Below are 23,795 nucleotides of genomic sequence, written 5' to 3' on the forward strand. Positions count from 1 at the left end.
TGATCTCTTAAGGTGAGGTCATGGAAAGCCTTCTGCCCAATGGACAGATCCTTGTGTCCAGGTCCCCAGTGGCTGCAACTGGGGTTGATTAGAGCAGTCCTACCAACAGCTCAATCCCTGCACAATTAGAAAGCCAGAGACTTTCTGACTGATGTTTTAATGGGAGTGTTCACCCATGCATGCTTGTAAAGCAAGAATCATGTCTTATCTCAGCTAGTCAGTGGAGTCAATAAAAGCCAAGTACATTCTGAATCCTTCACTTGCCTGGATGGACCCTGTGGCTCAGCCTGGCTCCCACCTGCACCTCTGCTCAGCCCTTGCCTTCCCAGCTGAGATCCTGCTCTCAGGGATGGCCAGTCGCCCGCGGGTGCTGAGCACACCTGAGCCTGGCAGCGGCGTCCTGTCCCGCTCCATTCCCGGCACACCAGGCTCTGCCTTCTTCTCCACTCTTCTTAAGGCCACAACTAAATCTAGATGATGCTTTGTGTCCTCCCTCCTACACCAGCCCGTTCTGGGCTGCCAAACGCAGTGATGGGACAATTCGTGGCACTGTTGATGTGGCAGCAGCCATGCGGTGCCGCCGGCACGGAGGAGGTGCCATATGGCCGCGGGAGGGGCTGCGCTGAGCCGCACTGCACGGGGAGCTGGCCCAGCCCCGGCATGTGCCGTGGGAAGGGCATGTGACCGACGAAATCCCGCAGCCATGCTTCCCAAAAATAGCCAGCTGGCCCCCAGCAATTGGGTGCCGCGGGGATTTCATTGCATGCGCTGCTGCTGGGGCACCGTCCCCTCTCAGATGATTCAGGACCCGGTGATGCTGCGGGCTCCAGGTACCCACTAGCCCTTACTAAAGCAGCGCCCCTAAGCACCACCGCGACCTCTGCTCTGCTCTCCAGCCCGTTCCGGTCCCTGCGAGGCCGGTGAGCCCGGCGAGAGCCACGGAGCCCCACGGCAGCCAGGTGTGAGCAGGTCCCCACGCCCCAGCACATCTCCGGGGCGATGCTTCTCCCCAGCCGCTCCTACAGGGCTCCTCAGTGGAACCAGACCAACCCGACCGGCCGGGCAGGAGCGGGGTTTCGTGCTGCAAACGTAGCACCGTGTTTCAGGTGGTGTTGTCACGGATAAAAGGGGAGCCAGGAGGGTGTTGGAGGTCACTTGCTGCCAGCCTGGTGCGAGTGGAGTCCACTCCGCCTACCCCCTCAAAATTCATGGACCCAGGATTGTAAATGATTTTTGGAAGTGCAAATCCTTGCCCTTCTCCTCAGTCTGGGTTGCGTCCTGCACTCTCTCCTCCGGGCTCAGCTGCTCTTTGTCACCTCCCTGACTGCAAAACAAGGGGAAAACAAGCTGTAGTGTGCCCGGCTCTGACACCAGGTCTGCAGGGATGGATATGGAGGAGGCGAGGAAGGCTGGTGCATCCCTTGCCTGCTCTCCACCTTCGATTTACTTTGAAAAAAACATTTATTAATTGCTTTGAGAGTCTGAACCCAGAGAGAGCTTTCTGGGGGGCACTACACAATAGAGGAGGAGTGATTTGCCATAGTGCTTCATGCCGAGGGGCCCCTTTGGAGTTCGGGTTTTGCTTGCAGTGCTGACCCCATCGCCCCCCAGGGCTGGGCCCAGTATGGGCTCCCCAGCCCGCCTGTCACGCTGGCTCCAGGGACAGACCCTCGGGCAGCGGCGGGAGGTGACACTCGGGGTGGCAAGGGCCAGGACAGGCCTGGCTGTGCCTCTGTGTCCCGGGGGTGAGCGCAGCCGGGCCCCCACCAGTGCCACCATCCCCGGGGGCGCGGTGCCACCACGGCCGGCGCAGCAGCCGGCGCCCCTTTCCAAGGGGTCGATCCCCGCTGCGGGGCTGAACCACGTCCCGGGGCTTCTGAGCGGCGGCCCGCCGGTCCCCCCCGCCCCGGGACAAGCCCGGCCCTGCCCCGCCGGCCGCCCCCCCGCGCCGGGCGCCGCGCAGCCGCCGGCGCTCGCACTCCGCAGGCGCGGCCGGGCCGGGCCGCCCCGCCGGGGCGCGGGGGGGGCGGGACGGCGGCGGCCCGTGGGGCGACACAGCGGCGGGGCGGGCGGCGGCAGCGCTGGGACCGCGGCGGCCGCCGGGCTCGCCGGCAGACGGACGGACGGACGGGCGGGCGGGCGCAGCACCGGGAGGCTGCGGGGCATGGGGAAGCGCGGCCGGCCGCGGAGGGAGCCGCGGAGCGAGCCGCGGAGCGCAGGGGCGGCCGGCGGGGCCCGGTGCCCCCTCGGGGACATCTGCAACACGAGCCCCGCGGCGGGCATGGACACCTTCCTCTACAACGTGCAGGTGCTCCTGGAGGCCGCCAGCTACCTGGAGCGGATCGAGAAGGAGAATAAAAGTAAGTGCGGGCTGGCGGCCGTGGCCGCGCGTGTGCGTGACCGCGGAGCGGTCAAGGGGAGTAAGGAAAATAAACCAAACTTTCGGCTGGCTGCAGGGGCTGGCGACGCAGTGACAAAGGGCCTGCACCCCGCGAGACAGAGGCGTGCGTGCGACCCCCGCCGCCACTGGGGAGACCGGGCCCGGGGGGAAAGTTTGGGATGGAGAGTGGAGCGGGACGGTGCAGGGAGGGGGGGCGCATCTCCGGTTCTCGAGGAGAGCGGGCTCGGAGGGGCACCGAGAGGGGCCGGGGGGGCGGCGGGCTCCGCGCGGAGCCAGAGCCGGTGGCGGAGCCGAAGCGGCGGGGGAGGAGGCGATGACACGTCCCCGCTCCCCCCGCCGGGGCATGGGCAGAGTCACGTAGGCAAGTGGCAGCGCTCGCCAGGTAGCCGGCGGGGAGGAGAGGGCCGGGCAGAGCAGCGCACTGCAGGGCAGGACAAGCGTCCGGTGCGGGGCGGTGGCCAGCCGCGCCGCTAGCCCCCCTGCTCCGCGGGCGCGGAGAGTGCGCGTAGCCCGCGGCTTTCCCCCGCGGAGCGGTCTCCCGAGCGGACACGCGAGCTGCGAGGGACGGCGGCACCGCGAGGCAGAAGCGCTTTGGGAACAAAGGGGCGGCCGTGGCCCGCGGCGGAGCGCGGCCGCGGACCCCGCGCAGTGGCGGAGCGCGCTCCAGCGGCGCTGCGCCCGGCGCGCCCCGCCCCGCGGGCGGACACATGGTTCGCACATGGAGCCAGCGCGCCGCGCTCATTGGCCGCCGCCTGCCGGGGGCGGGGCCGCGCGGCCCGCTCCGCCAATGAGCGGCGCCGGGGTCCCCCGTGTGACGTCACGCGTTGCCGAGCGGGCCGGGGGGGTCGGCCCGGGGGGGTCGGGCCGGGCGCTCCGGCCGGGCGCTCCGGGGACCGCCGAGCCCGGGGGTGTCACACGGACACCTCGCCGGGAGCTCGGGCTCCGCTCCGCCTCTTTCCCCGCGTTTTCCTCGGGTTTCTACGTTACTCTTTGTTTTAGCCTTTATTTTTTTTTTTTAATTTTCTACTTTTCTTTTTATTTTTTTTTTAATTTCTCTGCCCTCCTCGATTTTATGTTTGGGTTCCCGCCCCCCCGGCCTTTTTTTTATTCCTCCGCGGAGCATGTGCTGCGTTTTGTTTTCCGTTTAACTTTACAAAAGGATCAGCGAGTCCCTCGCCACGCGTCTCCATCGCTCCGCCGCCCTCTGCTCGCCGCTCATCCCTATGGCAGCTATAGGTTCCCCTACAGGTGACGATATAGGGTGCCCTTGTTCTGCGGAAAAGCTGCGCGCACGCAGCCTCCCAGGGAAAGGGATCCCACTGCGGAGGAGCTGCTCTGTCACTAAAGCTGCGGCCAAAAGCCCTTGTTCCTTGCTCGCCCGGAACAAATCCAGGCTGCTTTTCTGTTTTGGAAAGTTGAGTTAATATTGGGCTGGGATTTTTTTTTTTTTTTTTCCTCACGTGCTAATTGTTGTTTCGTAATGAAGCTGCAAAGCCAAGCGTCTGAGGAGCTGAGCTGCGCCGTGAGCAGCAGCCGTGAGCAGGAAAATGACAGGAGACACGAGCAAGAATTGGGTTTGCATGTGAAAACAGCAGAATATCCCTGGTTTGGAAGCTGAGTGTGAGACCGTTTTGTTTTTTTCTCAGCGAGCGCTGTTGTTGTGAAGGGGAACTGTCAAAATCGTGGCTTTTTTCCGAGGTGGGGGGAGATAGAATTTTCCTTGCTGTTGAGATGGATAGTATCTGATCTTTTATACGCTCCATTTAAAAATGCATCATTTTATACGGTTCCTTGTTTGGAACTGGAAAATGAGTAGGACAGCAGGATAAAGGATTTTTTTATTGCTAGATTTTTAAAAGAGGTGTTTAGGTGCATCTAAACAACTCCATTCCTGAGCACTTGTTTTCACTGAAGCTTTTGCTAGTAATTGTTGAGGTCATAATGCTGAAAATCATCACTTTTATTAGGAAATTCTGCAAAACCTTTCAGCATTTTAATGTGCAATCAGGACATTTTAGGGTGAAAAGTCCCATTTAACCAAAGGTTCAGCTGGTGAACGTGCTGTTCAGAACGTGACTGTCATAAACCAGGCAGCTTTTACGTGTTGCTCCCAAACAAAGAAAAATGCTGCTGGGATTGGAAAACAATCTCTGAGCCTTACTGGCCCTATCTAAACTAAGGAACAGCTGCAGAAGCAGAAGGGTTGTATCCTAATGTATACACGTCTCCTTTCTGGGAAGGGATTTACATGCAGAGCTCAGGTTATTGCACCAAGAGAATGCTGTGCCCTTTCATCTGCCAGGGCAGGGGTGATTCCTCAGTGCATCCAGTGCTGGCAGCCTGGCAGAGATGTTGCTAATGGCTGGTCACTCCTCATTAGAGTCTCTGAACTCACAATTCACAATAATGCGGGGGCAGCACAAAAAAGTGTGGTGATGGAGACTGCCAGACTCGGTTGCAGTCAGACTTGGTGTTTGCCTGCTTCCTGCAGGATGCCCAGGTCATTTGACCATGGTGTTAGGAAGGGCTGTAATGAGCTATTTTAGTGTTACTCCCATCAGGAAGGTGGCTGAGTCACAGCCCTGTTGTGCCAGGTGCTGTACATGCAGGGGAGTGACAGTGCCCTGCCCCAAGGAAACAGTCTTAAAAAAATAGAGGTGACAAATAGATGTTTGTCTCTTCCTGGCCAGGACGGGTGACAGGGACAGAGCTGGGTAAAGCACCAGGATGCTGGTTGGGATCAGCATCACAGTGGTATGGAATCTGAAGGGCTTCACTAGCCAAAAGAAGGAATTTAAGGAAGGGCTATTAAGGCTCCGAGAACTCAAGTGGTTTTCCTCATAGTTTTATGGTTTCTGATAAATCCCACTCGGTGTCCTCATTCATTCTTCCAAGCCTTTGGTGGCTGTGCCATGTTATTCACCTTCTCCAAACACTGTCCTCAGCAGGAGCAGATGCTGTTTGGTAGAGGGGCCCCCTGAGAGGTGGACATAACCTCTTCTCTTGTGGATCCAAATGCTTGGATATCCCAGATGTGCATGTCACACCTTCTGGAGATAGAGGAGCAACTACAAGGATGTTTTCGGCCTCCAAAACACTCCTACCCTTGTCTGCAGGTCAGTGGTAGAAGGCAGACAGCAGAGCCTTCCATGTCTAGGGCAGGACTTTCAGATAAGGCAGGAGTTTCCTACCTGCCTGAAGCTCAGGCAGAAATATGGAGATGATGATGATTTACATTTATAGGTCCCATATCCTATTGTTGTGGTCATGAATAATAGCAGAGGGGCCATGTGTTGACTGGGTGGTGTGGAAACAGAACCACAGGGCAGAGAGCTGTGGAGCAGGGTAGGATGTACTGTCAGGGCTATGGCAGGGGGAGGAAGTGTTCAGGAGTGGCTTCTCAGCACCACCCTTACAGTATTTATGTATTTTTTAAAATATTAGAATAAAAATTACCTCTGTTACAACATGGTGACAGGGAAGGTTAGAATCTTCTTGTCAGACTCCTTGGGTAAGCTGAAGTATTTTAGCTATTGCAATATAACTGAATTATTTTTCCAGTTGAGCCTCTGGGAGTGCATAACAGTGCTGCCTGCCTTCTTGCTGCAGTTCTCATGGTGAGACCACAAAATCCAATCCCAACACACACCTTGCTAACTGACATGTACAGGTTTCCAAATGACCTGTTTCTAGAAATTTAAGTTTGGTATCCAAGGAATAGAAACGTCAGATGAAGAATGTTACAGTGGCTGTTTTCAGAAATGAAAGTTGTGCTGAGGGCAGCTCTGTTGATACATCTGTAACCTCTGCAAATGCCACTTCATGAATAAGCATGGCTGAAAACCTGTAGCAGCTGAAATGCTGGAATTTGGAAGATATTTTTAAAGGGACCTGGAGTAAACTCAGCTGAGGTTTAGTATTGTGCCAGGCATCCCCTTTGGGTGCGTGGACTCATGTTTTTGTCAGTAGGAGTTGCACAAACACGTGATGAATCCTTTGGCTACGATGACTTATCTGTAATGGGCATGGTGTGTAATACATTCTGATCTCACTACAGATACAGACCTGTGTTGCCATATCCTCTTCCAAAAGCATGAAGGCAATCAAGTCTCTGTAACAGGGGTGACAAGTTCACAAGTCTAATAGAGATGTGCATGCATGGCACAGTGTACCTTGACCCCTTGCAGGAGACAGCTAGATCTTCTTCAAGTGCTGGCTATGTTTATTGATCTTCTGACCAGGAATAACAAAAGGGTGATCTTAGATTTGTCCTTTGCTCCTGAATAATTCTTTCTGAGGGAGAGGACAACTGAGCCTTGGGGATGAATTAACACTATCTTCATCACGTGGCTCCTTCCATTGTTAATGTGCTGTTTAGGGTCTTCTTCTGACAAACCAAAGAAATGTCAGAAACCTGTAATTAGCAGAGGGCAGAAGAAGCTGAGACTGCCTTTGGTCTGCATGCAGAACTCCCATTGTATCAATGAGAGCTGACGATGTGGCTCAAGGTCAGTGTAGATATGATCTACAGACAAGTGTGGGACCCCTTTATTTATATATTTTTTACCCAACTCACAGTAAACCCCTTTCATTCCTCCTGGTTCATAACCTGGCCACAGTGATTCATGTGCTAGCCACTTCCAGGTTGGGGTATTTTGACTCATGCTGTTTGGACCTCAGCATAGAATTCAGAAGGAAGCCACAGCAGGAGAAATGATAGGGCAGAGGTAGAACCATGGAACTGTGCCAGAAGCACTACTGAGAACCGATTACATCCCTTGTCAGCAAAGCATCCTGAGAGCTGGGAGAGGAGCACCTTCTGCCACTGGCTGAACAACCCTATCTTCTTGTTATTTAGCTGAAGGACTCCGTATATTTTTTCTCATGATAATTCCTCTTAATTTTGCGGGTGGATCAGTTAACTGACAATCAAAGTTACAGAGTAAGTCACTGACTCAGTGTAAATATGGGCACAGCACAGTTCTGAAGACAAAGCACATCTCCTGGAGAGAAGGAACAAGTGGCCCAAAGAGCCAATAGATCTATGGCTTTTACCTTATTGTTTGGCAGAGCTTAGTCTTTGAATCACAGTGTGCACTTTATTGCTGTTCAAACTCTTGGATATCCCAGAGGTTTGGTTCTGAGGAACATCTGTCCTCAGTGGTGGATGCGTTCCAGATACCAGTGGCAGTGCTGAAATGGATTAACTGATGCCTTGCGAAAGAGTGAAGCTCCTGGATGAGGAATGAGGCCATGTCCTATAGGCACTTGTAGGTCCCTTAGTGAAGGTATTGCAAGCCTTGGAAGGGAGTTGAGTAGGTGGGACTTGGGTTGTGCTCCAGTCTGCTGCTGCAAGTCCTGCAATACTGAGCTATTACAGCCATGACTACAATAATAGAGACCTCTTTGTTACAGCGTGTGCTGATAGGTTGTTCATATGCTGTTCCCCTCGCTAGAGAAACAGGAGTGGTATGGATCTGCTGTTCCCAGAAATTTGGGGAATCACCAAATCTTTGCACGGTTTTGAGAATGCCGGAAAGTGGTTCCCACCAGGATCTCTGTTCGTGCTTTGATTGCTCAAGCGTTAGATTTCAAGGATTTGAAAACAATATTAAGAGTTTGGAGGGTTTGTGTGAAAGTGGCAAAGGAAGTGCTTATGGCTGTTGCCATCTTGATGTTCCTCCCAGAAAATGCACATGGTTGGGAACAGGAGGATTTTTGCAAAAGCTAAATACAGAAAGAAAAACAAGGCAGCTTAGCCAAAGGGATTGCCCTTATTGAAAATAACTTCCACGTTGCAAAGCATTGTGTTATTTCTAAGGTTTGTGTTCAAAGCAGAGGGCTGGGCATCTTGATTTGTGTGACATGTTCCTGTTCCACCTCTGACTTAGGGTGTGTCTTCATGTGAGTAATTATGCTGCTTACACCTCAGTTTCCCTTCCTGTTGAGTGGAAAGAAAATAGCTAAAGTAATTTTGGGGTTGAGAAGCTTAAAGCATTACTTTTGGAAAGCTCTTAGAAAATTTCCCTGATGGAAGTTGCTAGTTTAATGTAAGTGATGGTGATGTTGATAAAAAACAGATCACATCTGTTATACTTGATGAAAATAGTACAGCAGCATTTCAGATGTAAATATTAATTGATTTCTGCACTGCAGATTTCTTCTTGGATATTTAAATTATTGCTAAGGAGGAGGGAAAGGCTATCAGGGAGATTAACAAATCCATTATTAAGGCTGGAAATGGAGGGTTGCCGAAGTGCCATTTAATAAAATGTAAAAAGCCCCTTTCTAAAGGGCGAAGCAGCAGAACACACAATGAAAGTGAATCACAGCTGCCAGAAGGGATGCCAGCAGCAAGCACTTATAATCAGAAAACTGTACTTACAGATCATTCAGAGCCACTAAATTAAATGATCTCATTCTCCCCTAAAATACTCTTCCCTTAGCCCCTCCCCAGTGTTGCCTGTGGATTGCTCAACCACATTTAAAATCTTACTTTGGGGGCTTTTTGGTCAGCAGTTGAATGGTATTGGGCCTCTTCGTGCTATTTACTTTCCACCCACTTCTGTTTCTGTCACACTCTGGCATTTTTCAGGCTGACCTGCCCACACGAGCACTTGGGATGGCAATTGCAAGATTTTACAGATCTGCTGTGGCACCATAGTTGATTTGCCTCTTCTCTAGGGCTCCTTCTTTGGGAAAATGTCCCACAGTTTATTCCCAAATTTGTCGTTGTTTCACACAGATTTCTTTTTCCTAATTGCACATTGTTTACTTCAGAAACAAAGACTTGGAAGCTGAGCTGAAGTGTAAATGCAAGAGCTTATCCTACATAATTTCACACAGAACTGATCCTGCTGTTACTTCACTCCAGGCTGATTTAATTCACCATGTGTATCAGGATCCCTCTCCTTCATCCTCTCTTGTTTTGTATCTTGAACTTTACCTTCATGAGGCTGACACTCTGATATGCTCTTAACCTAGCCCTTCATTTTCTAGCCGTGACTTTCCCTATTTAATCCCTAGAGTGGCACCATATATCTCCCAATGTGCCATCAGAAAAGCTAATGTCAGTGGATGCTTACAAAGGCCTGTTTTACAGTGATTTTGGGGCTTCGTCATGGGTTTGGGGGGTTGGAGTTGCAGGGTTTGGGTTTTTTAATATTTAGTGTTGTGAATACTGAGAAGCAAATGGCTCGCTGGTTTTGGAAGTAGGTTAAAGGAAGTACAGAGCCCAGAAATGCTCTTGCGTTAACCTCACTGTTGTGGAGATGTCTGTGCACCTGTGTCCTTTTCTCTAATCCAAGATCTTATGAGCCTTGAGACTGCTCAGATTTGGAGTTTTCTATGTGCTTTTAACAGTCTCCTCTATGGGCAGTTTCCAGTGTAGAAATACGAGGTGGGGAGAGAGAATACTTCGTTCCCTGAGTTCTCCCCCGGACAAAAGCCAGTCTCTGGTCTGGCTGGGTGTACATGCCTGAGTGGAGACTCTCCTGTCCAAGAAGGGCTGGGACTGGCTTTCCCAGAATGAGGGAAGGATGTCTTTGGAGTGTCCCAGCTTCCTTTATTTTTCAGCTATCCCACTTTAAGAGAAACAAAACAAATCAACCCCTAGAGATCTGGAGATGAAAAGGTCTATGTAAGAACTGAACAGTGGTATTATTTTTACCTCCATCAGCTGCAAGCCTGCAGTTTTCTGAGGAAACCTCAGAAATGGTGAATCAGCAAATTGTGTGTAGAGAAAAGTTAGCTACCCCGAATCCACTTTTTTCAGGTCTTCTCTAGTTGAGTGCTGCCGACTCTTGCAGCTACATCAGAGTCTCCTCTCTGTCTCTGTGCTCTGAGTCTCTGTGCTCTGCCTAAAGCCCTTGCTACCAGACATAAGCCTTTGATTGAGAATCTCTGCTTTTTTGGGATTTTTTCAAGGTACTTTTCTGTCTCCCATTGTGATGGAGGAATGTTTGCAAATGTAACCAGTCACGGCCTAAATGTTCAGAAAATAACCCCAGTCAGAACTACAAAACAGTCTTGGGGGGATTCTAAGTCAGAATCATTTAGATATTTACTATGAATGTTCCAGTCTTGAATATTTTCTGAGTGCATCCTTTTTGGTATAATACAAAGACTGGTATAACAGAATTTTATGTTATCAGGTTTTTAAAGCTCCATTCCAGCTAATGCTGAAGTTGGTAAAATTCAGGGTGATAGAAGTAATCCAAGGGTTTTGTACCTATATGAAAATCAGGGTGTAAATACATTATTAAAGTTCTGAAGAGTCATCATACTGAAAGCATTTGTTAAAATGTTGAGATGGCCGCTGTTGTGCCTTGTTAACGTGGTGCTGCTTCAAGTATTGCGAGTTTGCTGTCTGTGGTATCTCTTGTCTATGCTCTTAAATAATCTGTGCACACTGAAAAATGGGTCTTGCTCCTTAGCCTCCCATGAAAAACAATGTATGAGTCACTCCAGGTCGGAATTCCTTGCACCTTTTTTTAGTTCCATCTCCACAGGTGAGATGCAGAAAGGTTCCACACTGTGGCCGTGGCTTTGTCTTTTGTAGCCTTTCTGCTTTATCCTTGCCACAGTCCTTCCAGTTCCATGTGGGTGGGCATGGAGCCCTCACCTGGAGTGCTGTGTCCAGTTCTGGACTTCTCATTTCAAGAGAGACGTGGAGCTCCTTGGGCAGGTGCAGTGGAGGCTACAGAGTTTATCGGGGCACTGGAGCATCTCTCTTAAGAGGAAAGGTTGAGGGAGCTGGGCCTGTTAAACCCCAAGAAGAGATGACTGAGAGGGGATCTGAGCAATGTCTGTCTGTTTGAAGGGAGGTGTCAGAGGCTGGAACAGGTTCTTTTTGGTGGTGCCCAGCAATGGAACAAGTGGCAATGGGCAGAAACTGATACACAGCAGTCCCTCCTGAGTATGAGGAACTGTGCAAGCAACTGCGCACTGGCACAGGCTGCCCAGAGAAGTTGCGGAGTCTCTCACTGGAGATACTCCAGAGCCATCTGGATGCGATCCTGTGCACTGTGCTCTGGAGTGACCCTGCTTGAGCTGGGAAGTTGACCCACCGTGGTCCCTCCCAGCGCGACCCATTCTGTGATTCTGTGACCCGACCACCAGCACCTCGGGGTGTGGGTGGGCCCGGAGCCGTCCCCTCCGGCGCGGGGACACGCAGCCATTGCCCGGGAGCTGCCCCCACACGCTCGGGCGGCGCTCGGGAACTGCATTTCCCAGCCCGCCCCGCTGCGCTCCGCCCGCCCGTGAGCGCCGGGCAGAGGTAAACAAAGTGCTGCGAGCGGCGGGCGGGGCGCGGCCGCAGGGGCCGGTCCCGCCGCGGGGCTGCCGGGCCGAGGGGCCGGGCGGGGAGCCGGGCAGGGCCCGCCGCGGGGCAGCGCTCGGCCGGGCGCTGGGGCAGGGAGAAGCGCTCGCCGCTCCCTGGCGGAGCATCCCGGAGCGGCTCCTTCCTCCGGCATTTCCTCGCGTGTTCCCTTGCCGCCCCTCGCCCTCCCAGGAGAGCCGCCCCCGGGACGGTGTGACGAGGCCCGGGCACTGGGCAGAGACGGCGATCCCCGGCGCCTCCCCGCCCCCGTGTCCAGCGGGGAAGCCGGGAGCGTGGGGGCGGAGGGCGGCCCGGGGCTGCGGAGCCCCCCGGCCATGGAGCAGGTCCAGATGATCAACATCCAGCGGCTGCTGGAGGCGGCCGAGTATCTGGAGCGAAGGGAGAGAGGTAATGGGGGGAGGATGGGTGCCCGCCGTGAGGGGAACGGGTCTGGGGTCAGATCCCCGCCGAGAGCAGAGAGTGACCCCGGAGAAGGGATCAGAGCCAGTGTTTGCTGGAGGGCTGGTGGTAAATCCCCAGCAGTGAGGGCTGCATGAAGGATAGGGCTGATGAGTCCTCCTGAAGGTGGTGGGTGAGGTGGAATGTTTTTGCAGGATGGGGGAGATTGACGTGGATGTGGTTTCTGGGAGAAAAGAGGGTATTGGTGTGAAAGTTTTCCACTGGGCAGGAGGGATGATGATGGGTGGCTCTGGCTCAGCCAGAAACATCAGTGGCACAGTGAAATACATCTGGTTTGCCTGGTTCATATAGGTTGGGCAGGAGGAGAGATATTAGGCACTCTCTGGACTGTTGTGTTTTTTTTTTTATATATTTTGAGTGTTTGAGTGATGGTAACCTTCCTCCAGGGTTGGCAGAGACTTCATGCTTCCCTTCCTCCCTTTTCTCCAACCCCAGTCCACTTCCCTTTGAATATATCCTCAGTCATTTCCCTGAGCTGTTGTGGTTAAGGGCCTCCCCAGCTAGGCCAGTGGGTTAGTGCTGAGGCCTGCCTGCTGTTGTCTTTATTTTTTTTCCTTCTTTATTTTTTTCTCTCCTTTTTTTTTTTGTTGTTAGTTTTTGTTTTTGTTTTTAATGCCTTGCCTGTTGATTCTCTTGCAGAGTGTGAACATGGCTATGCCTCGACCTTCCCCTCAGTTCCAAGCCCTGGACTACAAGACCCAAAGCCCACGCGGAGGCTGAGCCGGGCACGGAAATACAGTGGGAGTGGCAGCATTGCCAGTATTGCCACCAGGTACGAGGTGGGCAGGGCTGGCTGGGGGTCAAAGCTGCAGAGGAAGGTTGGAGGCAGTGGGAAGAAACTTGCTCTCTTAGAAAAATGGGAAGAATCTGAATAGCTAGAGGGATTCAGAGCTGGAGCACACAAGTGCAGTGTCCATTCTGGATCCATAGCACTGGAAGTCGAGGGGACACAGGGGAACTGGATCTGAAGTGGCACTGCCAGCTGACACCGTGCCAAGTCTCAGATGCTGCAGAGGGAAGGGGAATAGGGAGATCTGTTCATAAGGTTTAGGGAGGAGGTAGGCAATAGCTATTCCCATTATATACAGCTGATGTCTTTCCAACCCAGAAATCACTGCTTTTAAGGGATAGTGCATGTGCAGCCTGGGTGCTTTGGGATTGTAATGACAGGCATGATTTGAAGCAAGGAAATGTTTTGAAATGGATCCCCTACAACAAATGGGAGAGAGGGAGATGACTGACTGTAATGTACAACATGTAAAAAATTCAGTTCAGGAAAACAGAGCTGTGTTTCAGTCTGCCTTTCAGGGCAGTGGGATTTCCCAGCTTTTGATAGCTTAGTAATTGTAGAACTCCGTGTTTTTTATACCTTTCTTATTATACAATGGCATGTTTCTTGGTTTTTTTAAAATCTAGAAGAGGCAATAGGCTTAATCCTGCTGCTGTGGTTGCATCTGCCTCTTCCCTCTCATTCCTGTTCTTTTTATTTTTGTTTGCTACCTTCTGTAGATTTGTTGAGACCTTCTGAGATAGGGGAACTTTAGAAACATAAAGTATGCCTTTGAAAAGGCATTTGCAAGCTTGCTTTTACTGCAGCAAGGCCTGTGCAATCCATAAAATGGTGGCAGGTGGCTCAGGTGATTAAGACTTTCTTAAGGCCATTGGGAAGGATCTGTAAAGGCCTAAGGGAAAGGTGCCTTTGCAGTGATTCTGCTTTGGCAGCATTTGATAATAGAGGTTGTTTGAAGTCATGTTAGGAGACCTTGCTGTGGGGAAGTTTTCTTCAACAGGATCAGCATATCTTGAGGTCTTTGTATGCTCAGTGTTTGTATTTGCTTCCCTACTTCATCCAGCCTCTCCTAATTTGAGGGCAGTTGCAGCTCTTTACTGTTTGTCATAAGTGCCAAAGCCCCCAGTTCTGTGACTTTGTGTTGGAAAATGATGGCAAATGCTGAATTGAGGTCGGTATTTTTCTCTCTAGGTTTCCCACTTTCTGTTTTTCCATCCCACACCTCTTTGTCTCAAAGGCCTTTGTCATGGCAACCTGCCCTTCTCCAGAGGAGGGCTGGAAGCACATCCCCCTCAGGAACTCCTTAGCACTGAATCCAACAGCCTGTAGGCTGGAGAGGGATGCAGAGCACTCCCAGTCCCTGGGGCCAGGGTGCTCAGCAGGCCCTGCCAGCACAGAGCTCCAGGCACAGCTCTCCCAGGGCAGCTCTGGTGCTGCCACCAGCCCGCTGGGCCCTTGAGCCTGACAGGCTGAATATGTTCCTGTGGGGGGAAAGGCAGCAGGGAAGCAGAAGAGGTACTTTCTAGTCTTACTTAAACCTTCGTTATACAAGGAATACTGAGGCCAAACTGAATCTTTAGAGTGAGAGCATTGTTACCCAGAGCGTTTCCTCCCGTGGGTGTTCCAGCCTTAGGGAGTGACCAGTGTCAGGTCTGCTCCAGGCGGAGACTAGAGTGGGTCTTTTGGGGAGCTCAGACCTTACATGCACAGTTGGAAATGGAAGTTGCTTTTAGCACAAGTCGTAGCAGCTTGCACTTGCTGTAGGAGATGGCAGGCCTCCCAGATGGCTGAAGTGCTGGGAAGTGACAACTGTGAAGTTTAGGGTGCCTCCAAATTCACTGCAGTGTCTTTTGTGCGATGCTGAGTATAGCATCAGCCTTGTTTAGGGAAGGCTCTGTATCATCTCTTCCTGTTAAAATCAAAGGAGCAATTCAGTAAGTTCTTTCTGGTGGAGTTGGAATGGACTTTGAATTAAATATCAAGTCCTTGATGAAGAACAAAACTTACATTTCATGTGTGGATAAGAGATTTTCTTAGATTGCTTTTGTCTCAAAATGTTTCATTAGTATAGAGGAATTATGCATTTAGATCTCATGCAGATCTTGTAATAAAACAGCCTCCTGTAAAAATATCTCTCAAGCAACCTTGGGAAAGCAACAGTATTTTCCTTTTTCTTTTATTTTTTTATTTATACACTTTTACAAATTGGCACGTGTACATTGTTGGTGGTCTTTATTGAACCAAATAATCCGTGATTTTGTGATACAGAATATTTACGAAGCCTGGTTGCTTGTTTGATTAATATTTTAATTCCAGATATTTCCCTTCAGCATTTGCAGCCCAGACATGACAGCTATTTCCTCCCAACAGGCTCTGTGCTGTCATTGCACAAACACCCAGAAAGTTCTGAGGAGCAGACAGCCCAGTTCTGGATGGCAATGGTGGAGCAATTCTTATTCTTACAGAACTGTGGTGGTCTCACAGTCTCAGCAAAATAATTATTTTTTACCCCAAATAAATAAGAGGGAGAACATTGCTTTATAATTTCTAATTCATATGATGCAACTGTAAAGAAGGATGTTGTGGCTCAGATTCTCTTTCCCTTTGCTTGTCTCCGTTGTGCTGCAGAGGGTTTCCCTCTGCAATCATTATCTACATTAATGTGCAGTGTTTCGTGCAGATATTTGAAAGACTTAGTGAGATTGAGGTAAAACATGAATGTGTTTAAAAATACACATGTGTTTAGTTGGGGATATTTTAGTATGGGAAATTATTCACCTGCAGAATATAAGTGGAGAATCACAGTCATTGTTACCTGGTGTTGATAATGGACAAGGGAACTTTTTTTTTTTTTAACAAATCCTACTTAACACATAGATAAAAGCAAAAACCCAAGCAAATTAAAAACCCAAGTTAGCCAGTATGTGTTACATTTGAATTGAATTATTCCCTCCTTAAATTTGCACTTGACAAAATTATCTTCTGGTTTTTGGAATGGGATGAAAAATGAACAGAGGTTTGTTACAGCATGTAGTATCACTTATTTAATGTTGCTTTCTTCAGGACATGTTTCTGGGGCAGAACCTGAGTTCTAAAACGTTGCTAGAGAAGTGGTCTGTGCTGGGAGTGCAGTTCTGTGGGTACATTAACTTATACTCAATGTCACTGGAAACTGCTGTCATGGACCTTCCATGTGCAGTTCTAATAGACCCAATTATTTGAAAGGTTCATTATCGTTAGTTAGGATTAGCCTGGCTTGATATTTCTACATTTTGGAAAATAATTGAGAAGACTTTTTAATCAATTAAATCGTTGTGTCAGCAGGAAATAAAATAAACAGTAGGGTTGTTAAATTATTTTTCCCCCAGTAATACCATAAATTTAATGAAGTTAAGATTTATAACGAAATCTGAAATTATGTTACAGTATTAGATTTTAATTTGTTTTGTTTTTATTTAGGCTCTCAAGCATGTAGAAGGCCTATTGTTTTTTGGTCTAATCCTGGGGAAATACCAGCATCCTCCCAGCAGCACTGGGAGCCTTCAGCTCTCCCAGGAGGCCCGTGTCGTTAAGGGCTCTCAAATAATCTATTGCTCAGTTCCATGGGGGAGGATTTGATCTCTGTCCAGCTTCTTTTTAGTTTCATTTTCCTCTCTTCCTGTTATCCTCCCTTGTGTCTGGTGCTGCTTCCCAAGGGCCTTTCAGACACCTACAGTCTGTTAGCAGGTTCATTGCAGCTTGGAGTCAGCAGCTGTGATGAGTATGGTAAGGCATTTTGGGCATGTTATCTTGGAAATCTGGCTGGCTGGGTTTCTTTGCCCTTCTGACTGTTCTACTGGTGCAGCTCCTCATTTTCTCTGTCGTTACACTCTTATCTACCCATATGAAGCTTTTTCCCCACTTGGTTTTGTGCTGAATCTTCTCTGTAGACCTTCACTCTCATATCCTTTGAAATTCTCTCTTGAGGGTCAATACAGGGACTGCACTGCTGAAACCCTCAGGTATCCTTAGCTTTAAGTTTGGTTTGCTCACAGTGTCCCAGAGCAAGGGCTGTGGGGTGGGTGTGTAGCTGTGCATTAGGTACACTGTGTGCCTTAGGTGATGCCTTAATGTGGCGCAAGTTCACAAACATGGGTGCAGAAGCTCAAAGGGTGTGGCTGCAGGTGAATCTGCAAGTCAGCCTTGGGTAGTCTGGTACACAAGAAATCTGATTTTCTACAGCAGAAGTATTGTGCAGCTGTACCTCACTATGCAGGGGAGGAGTAAAGGGGTTGGTGAACATTGCACAGTTTTAATATATCTTTTCTGTCAAAGGAAGTTTCCACCCTCCTTCCCCCACATTGTGCTGCTGACTGGGTACCTGGCAATTTCCAGTCCTTCCTAGGGCCTCTGGAGTTAGGACAGTCCTGTAATTACAATTTTATTGGGAGAGAGGCTGTGCAGGTGGCTGAGTGGTTTGCCTGTCTTGTGTAAGGAATTTCTGAAAGAGCAAATTGCTGTGTCAGCCCTTGTTGATCTATTTTTTTGCACAAAGCCCCTACCCCTATCTTCATGTCCCAGAGACCTAGTGCCTGAGACTTTCTTTCTGCAACCTTCCTGCTTCCAAGGCTGTATAGTTGTTACTTGTTTCTGGATGATACCTTGTTTATTTGCTTGTGAGTTTTTTTTGGTTTTGTTTTTTGTTTTTTAATCCTATTGCACCAGATCACACCTCACTCCACAGCTAGTGGGAGTTGAGTTTTGACTCACTGTGTGTAAGTGGGTTAGAATCTGGCCCTTGTGGGGGGGGATAGAGGCTGCTTTCTGCCTCAAGCCTTGTAGTACCTTTTAGTGAAGCTCTATTCATGGCTCAGGGCCTGGCTTTGCTTCATAGAGTACAAACCCACACGTGTAAAACAGAGAATGTGTGAGATCTGCTGTGCCATGTTTTGAGTTATGCTTCATCTTGATCATGTACAAGCAGTGTGATTAGTATCTGGAATCTTCATCTTGCTGTTGAAACTTTGTCTGGACATACGTGGAGACAGGATCTTGCTTCCCAGTAGAGGATATACCTGAATATGCTGGTTAATTTTTCAAGAAAGGGAAGCTGAACAAAGCTGACCTGTCAAGGATTACTTTTCTCTTAGAGATATTGAGGGAGAGTGGCCAGCAGTATTGAGTACAGTTAGATATCTGCACGAGCATAATGACAGTATAAATGTTGGGCTGGGAAGCTGGATTGGTGATCCATGCACAAGAGGCAAATCACCCCATATTCAAATCCCACTTTGTAGGTTTGTACCTGCATACAGGTGCTCAGAGAAATCTGGCAGGTAGGATTGTACTGAACTCTGTTCAGCCTCAGCACATTCCCTCTGCTCATTTGCAAGTATAGATAAGCAACTCCCAGTGATGCCGGAGTTTCTGAACCTGCCAGCACTGCATTGTGTGAGATCCTGACATGACTGGGAAAACAAAAGCATACCCCATGTAGGTGATGTTTTGTATAGTGTCTTCTCAGTGGTGCTTGGCATTGCAGTGCAGCTGGCAAGTTACCAGGGAAAGCACAGAAAGTGGGGTGAACCCAGCAAATGGCATGACAAGAATAAACCCCACTCCCTGGTGAGGAATGAGGCCTCCAAAAATGCAAGAGCTGATGTAGCAATTTCCATGAAGTAACCCACTGTGTTCCTCTTTGTCACCCTGTTTATTTTATAAGCCTCCAAAGAAGAAGATCCTGCAGAGCTGCAGTTCCTGTTTTCCTTTGTGTATTAGCAATATAGCCGTATATAGGGATATCTGGGTGGCAGAGAGTCTATGCAGAAACTCACAATGCTAGGCTCAATTTATACTTTGTACTTTCAGTAGTTGTAAAATGTAATTTGTGTTCTCTTTAGACTATCCAAGTTGTGCAAAGAGGGCTTTGTGTAAACTAGAAGTAGGCCCAGTTGTTGATGTTATCTGCAACTGAGCTGTAATTCTCTGCTGCAGTATCTGTCTGCTGTGAAGTGTCACTGTATGTGGCTGAAGGCTCATGATCCCTTTGTCCTCCCAGACTTGGGGGAATCCTCTGCAGGAGTGTGCTGTTTTACAGCAGTGGGAGTCAGTCAGGGCTCATGCTGTTTGTGTTGCAGCACTGTCCAGTTAGAGCTGTGCTGCAGCTGCCGTGGGCTGATTTGCATCACTGATCATAGTGCTGGTGTGATGACAGGAAACTTCACATTTTGGTTCTTATGTTCTCTTTTGAAATGTGAAGCTTGTTAGTCCAAGCCCCTAGAGAAATTTGGTGTCCTGGGATGGTGGGGAGGATATTTGGCCCAAATCTGGTCAACTGTTCCTGCAATTCTCTTGTTTTCTGTTTCCATTGTATTCACTGTACAGGCAATTCTCTGGTTTAAGTCATATTCCTTCTTTGTCAGTTGTTTTGGTTTTCTTCCCATCTCAGCACATTTGTACCCTTTTTATGTCTTTTCTGTGTAATCCTTCATCCACAGCACATGCAGGGATTTATCCTTCATGGTTTTGTTTAACCTGACCTGGTGCTGTGTTTGGCAGTGAATTGGTGTCACCTGTAGTGTTGTTTCCATCTGTTCTCCTGTTTATAGGTAAGACTGACTTTTTCCTTTCCTGCTCCTGATGGAGCTTTCAAATCCATTTCTATTTCTGACCCAAACAGACTGGTCAATGTCCTGCTGCTGAGTTAATTGTCTTGCTTGTTGGAGTTCCTGCTGTTCATCATCTCCTGATCCCTCCTGACAAACTTCTGCCCAAATTCAAAGATTGGCTGCTATTTGTTCTCCTCCTGAGAGTGTTGGCTCTTACTCCCTACCTTCTTTGAACCAACAAAGATAGGATTTGTTTTTGTTGACTTATTTTGGGCTCTCTTGATCAGAGGCTGTTGGTCTCTGGGGCTGTGCACTTGGCTGGCCTTTGCCTGGATCTCTTCTCTATGAGACGCTGCCTTGTTGATCAGCTCAGAGAGAACAGGCCTGCTTTTTCCATCTTGCTGGATATATTCCCATCTCTCTTTTCTGTACTTTCAGTTCTTTCATTCACTGATATGAAAGTGATTTCACTTCAGTTGTGTTGCTTTATGTATCCAGTTTGAAGTAGTCTTAGATGATTTCCAATATTATCTTAATTACTTGTTTATGCTTTGCTGCTTGCTCTGTGACAAGCAGGCATGTGGACTGAGAGCAATTCTTTTGCCTCAGTTTTGATTAAAGCTCCTCTCCATAAAATAGTCGATTATTTTCTGAAAGCTTCTCATTTATCTCTTACCATCTGTTACACCATCAAGAAGGGAGAAGTTGTGAGAAAGGACAGAAGACATTGGGATTGCTGTTGGGGCTGCTGCTCCAGTGGTCATTGCCCAGGTGCCTGGGCAGCACTAAAGCAGCATATAGGCACGGTAAGGTAACATGGCACCATTTCTGATTTGCCTTTAACAGTGAGGCTGCAAAGTGCAGCAGTTCATGAGCTGCTTTACAAGCAGCCTGGCCATCTGGGAGCTGTGGGAGGTAGCCACCTTGCAGCCTTCATGTTAGTTGGTGCTGCTTGTGAGCCAGAACTGTAAGAATGGAAGAAATGGAAGCTCTTCCATTTTTCTCAGCCTTTCTTTTCCATGGATATCCCAAATGCTGAATGAGTGTGTCCCTGTTGACAGAATACAATTAGAGACATAAGGGCATCTGGATTCTCTTCCTGATTTTCTTAGCCTGTGGAGTCTTTGTGCCTCAATTTCCATAGTTCAACATGCAGCTAACCGTATTGTCAATGTATTTTCCTGTTTTAAAGTATATTTCCCCCTGCCTTCATCTCCAGGCACAGTATTGCAGCAGTATGGTTGTAACATGAGCGATAACTAACAAGCCTAAATAGAAGTGAAGGAAGCCTGGCCTGGCCCACAGCCATACAAATGCCATCAGTTTCATTTCAAACAAAGTGCAGTTCAGTCAGGTGGTGTTTGCACAAAAAGCCTCACTTTCCCCAGTGCATCTGAGGCAGTTTTTCGAGGGTAAAAGATGCGTGTTTGCAGAGAAGTACATGTTCCCCAAACAGGCTGCTGCACTGCAGAGGACACTGCCTAGGCTATTTCTGGAAATGACCATCTTCCTCAAAAGGGTAATGTTATGTGTGGGAAGAAGCACGTTACAGGGCAAGGGCCTGGCATGCTGGGCCCTTGGATCATTTCCTGAGTCTCTGCTGAAAGGCTGCACGATATGGGTACGTCAGATGACCTACATGGGTCCTACCATCTGCACATTATATGGTTCCCACCATCTGTATGTTGAGGTAATGCACACACTTTCCTAATCCTGTTTTCTGGAAGCAGTATAGATGTTTAGGAGCTTGTAACTGTTTGAAAGAAGATGAGACTTAATCTCCTAACTTTTCTAAATAGATTTGAAAATTGCCTTCTCTGTCTTTGTTCTTTTTTCTGTGAACCACTGCAATGCAGGTACCAGCAACTGGGATATTGGTTCTGATGTGGCGTTGGAAGGGGCCAAGTCCTTGACTATGTAGTGAGACATATCCTACTGGAAATCAGCAGAACAGGGATCTAAAGAACATTTGGGGACATAAAGAAGTATTTGTATTTTTCTGTCCTCATTCTTTTTCATCCTCTTCCTTGTTCATGGGAGACCTTGGAAGTGAATGGGGATATTTTTCTTCAGCAGGTCATTAAATACAGTGTTTTGTCAATATATTAAAAAAAAGGCAAGAATCTGTTTATAAGAAGCTCAAACTCCTTTGCATCATGGCTCACAGACAGGAGTCTTGCCTTTGTGAAGGCAAAAATACTCTTTTTCCTAACATGTGAGAATCTACCTGAGTTGTCCGAGTTCTAAATTGTTACAGAAGATGTTGTCTGCTGTATGTCTAAGGGGGATGGACTAGGGGTTCTCTACTGAAATGGCTGAGGTACTTCACCAATTGAACGTACAGCAGCCTTTGTCTCTGATCTTTGTGTACCAGCCTCTTTTGGCGTGGTTAACTGTCGGCTGGAAAGAAAAGGAAGTGGTTTCTGTAGGACTTTTGCTCACTTGTGACAGCAGTTAGAAGGCAGACAAATGGAGCAATGAATACCTCTTTGCAGAACTTGCTTCACTCTTGGCTGCTCTCAGCTGCCTGGTGTCCAGTCAGCAAGCCCCTTTCAGGCCAGCTTGTTATGGGAGACCCCAAACTGTTCTGTTCCTCACACTGATCTTTTCCAAGATACAGACCTGGGATCTGGACTGTGGAGGTGCTTGTGGTGCACAGCCAGAGGGGACACCAGCAGGGTTTGTGCTTACAACATGCAAAGTGGCCCAGAAAACGAGGTCCTTGGGGGTCTTCATGGAAGTGCTCACAGGCACATGGAACATGCAGTTCTGTTTTCTCTGTTTCTTAGCTTCCAGTTTGTAAAGTGAGGATGCATGCCAATAAATGTACTTGTGAACTGCCCAGCCACTGCTCTTGGTGAGCCTGTCAAAAAGCCTGTAAGGAAAGCACCAGTTCTGTATTCAGAGCAGGGCTTGGCTTGAGGCCACGCATTGAACAATGAAGAGAAAACAAAATATTGAATAGCTGCTTGTTCAGCAAACCCAGTTCCTCTTGGCTGTACAGGGCCCTGCATGAGGACAGTTTTCCTCTAGCATTTGGGGCTAGGATCAGCATGTAGGGTCTCAGGTGGTGCAGGAAAAAGCCCACACCAGCACACTTGCTCCAGCCTGCACAGTAGGGAGGGAAACCAGCTGGGGGCTTCTTTCCTGGCCCCAGACTGCAGCACTGAATGCAAACAACATTCCTGCTGTTATGTCGCCTGGCTTGGAAAACCTTTCCCTGCAGAGTGCCACCTTGTGCTGCTTATTAGGATGTCAGTCTGGTTTGGGGGAGCTGAGCTCTGGAACTGGGATAAACTCGTGGTGCTCAGCAAGGAGGAGCTGTCTTCCTGCTCTTTTCTCCTGTGTGCTGAAAACGCAGAACATGCACTAACAGAACAATGTTGCTTCCCCAGCTGAGGGTTATGTCTGATACATCTGTTGGTTGAGTTTTATCAGTAAATTAATACTGCTTTGTTACTGGCTCCCATTTTAGATTGTTCTCTGGCACTTTGTACAGTGGTGTTTGAGAGTCAGATTAGCCCACTTGTCAGACAGTGGGCAAGACATCAAGGCTGGTTTAAGTTTGGGTTGTTGTTGGTTGTGGGCTTTTTCCTCACTTTCCCACCTACACTTCACAATGGTTATGTGATTTTTTTGGGGGTATTTGACCCAAGAGTCAGATGGCATGAGTGTTCATGTTAGCTGTCTCTGGGATGCCTGAGAACAGTACCTTATCCTGGGGTTCAGGGAACCCAAATTAAGTACCCTGCTCTGCCACAGTTTTCCTGTGTGACCTTGGGAAAGTTATTTATAATTTCTGTGTGTTGGTGTTTTCGTTTTCACAAAAAGTATTCTGGAAGACTTAATTTTGAAATGTTGCAAACAGAAATAATGGTTATGGGGAGCAGGTACCAAACTGAGAGAGGCTGTGTAAATACTGTAGGTGACTTTGAATATATTTACTCCTTGAACGGAAGTATGCAGTATACTTTTAAAAGTTATTTTGACCGAGTTGCAGTAGACTTTTCCAAACACAGGGATAGGTGACTTTCTGCAGTTCTGAACCACTTGGGAGAACTCTCTTCTGCTCTTTGAGCTGAAAACAAACTGTGGGGCCATTTCTCCTTTTGCAAAGATGAACAAACATGAACAGATGCCAGTACGGCTGCGTTCCCTTCTCTGTTGGAGACGGAGAATGTGAACTTTGGAAAGGGTCTGGCTTGATCCTGGGAAAAC

General features: G+C 48.8%; 1 protein-coding gene across 2 annotated transcripts in view; it reads left to right on the top strand.

Annotated features, from left to right (window-relative positions):
* Positions 1–2,149: 2,149 nt before the first annotated feature.
* Positions 2,150–23,795, top strand: part of MXI1 (MAX interactor 1, dimerization protein) — a 55,832-nt gene continuing 34,186 nt past the window's right edge. The window contains exons 1-2 of one of the 2 annotated variants that reach the window (XM_021536283.4): positions 2,150–2,360; positions 12,840–12,972. In XM_021536283.4, coding sequence (XP_021391958.1) covers positions 2,165–2,360; positions 12,840–12,972 — 329 coding nt within the window. In that variant the 5' untranslated portion in view covers positions 2,150–2,164. Of the gene's footprint in view, positions 2,361–11,766; positions 12,129–12,839; positions 12,973–23,795 lie in introns of those variants that run through there. The other variant, XM_021536284.4, reaches the window with a different exon arrangement.

This window comes from Lonchura striata, chromosome 6, assembly GCF_050655825.1.
Source record: "Lonchura striata isolate lonStrDom1 chromosome 6, ASM5065582v1, whole genome shotgun sequence".
Taxonomy (NCBI): Eukaryota; Metazoa; Chordata; class Aves; order Passeriformes; family Estrildidae; genus Lonchura; species Lonchura striata.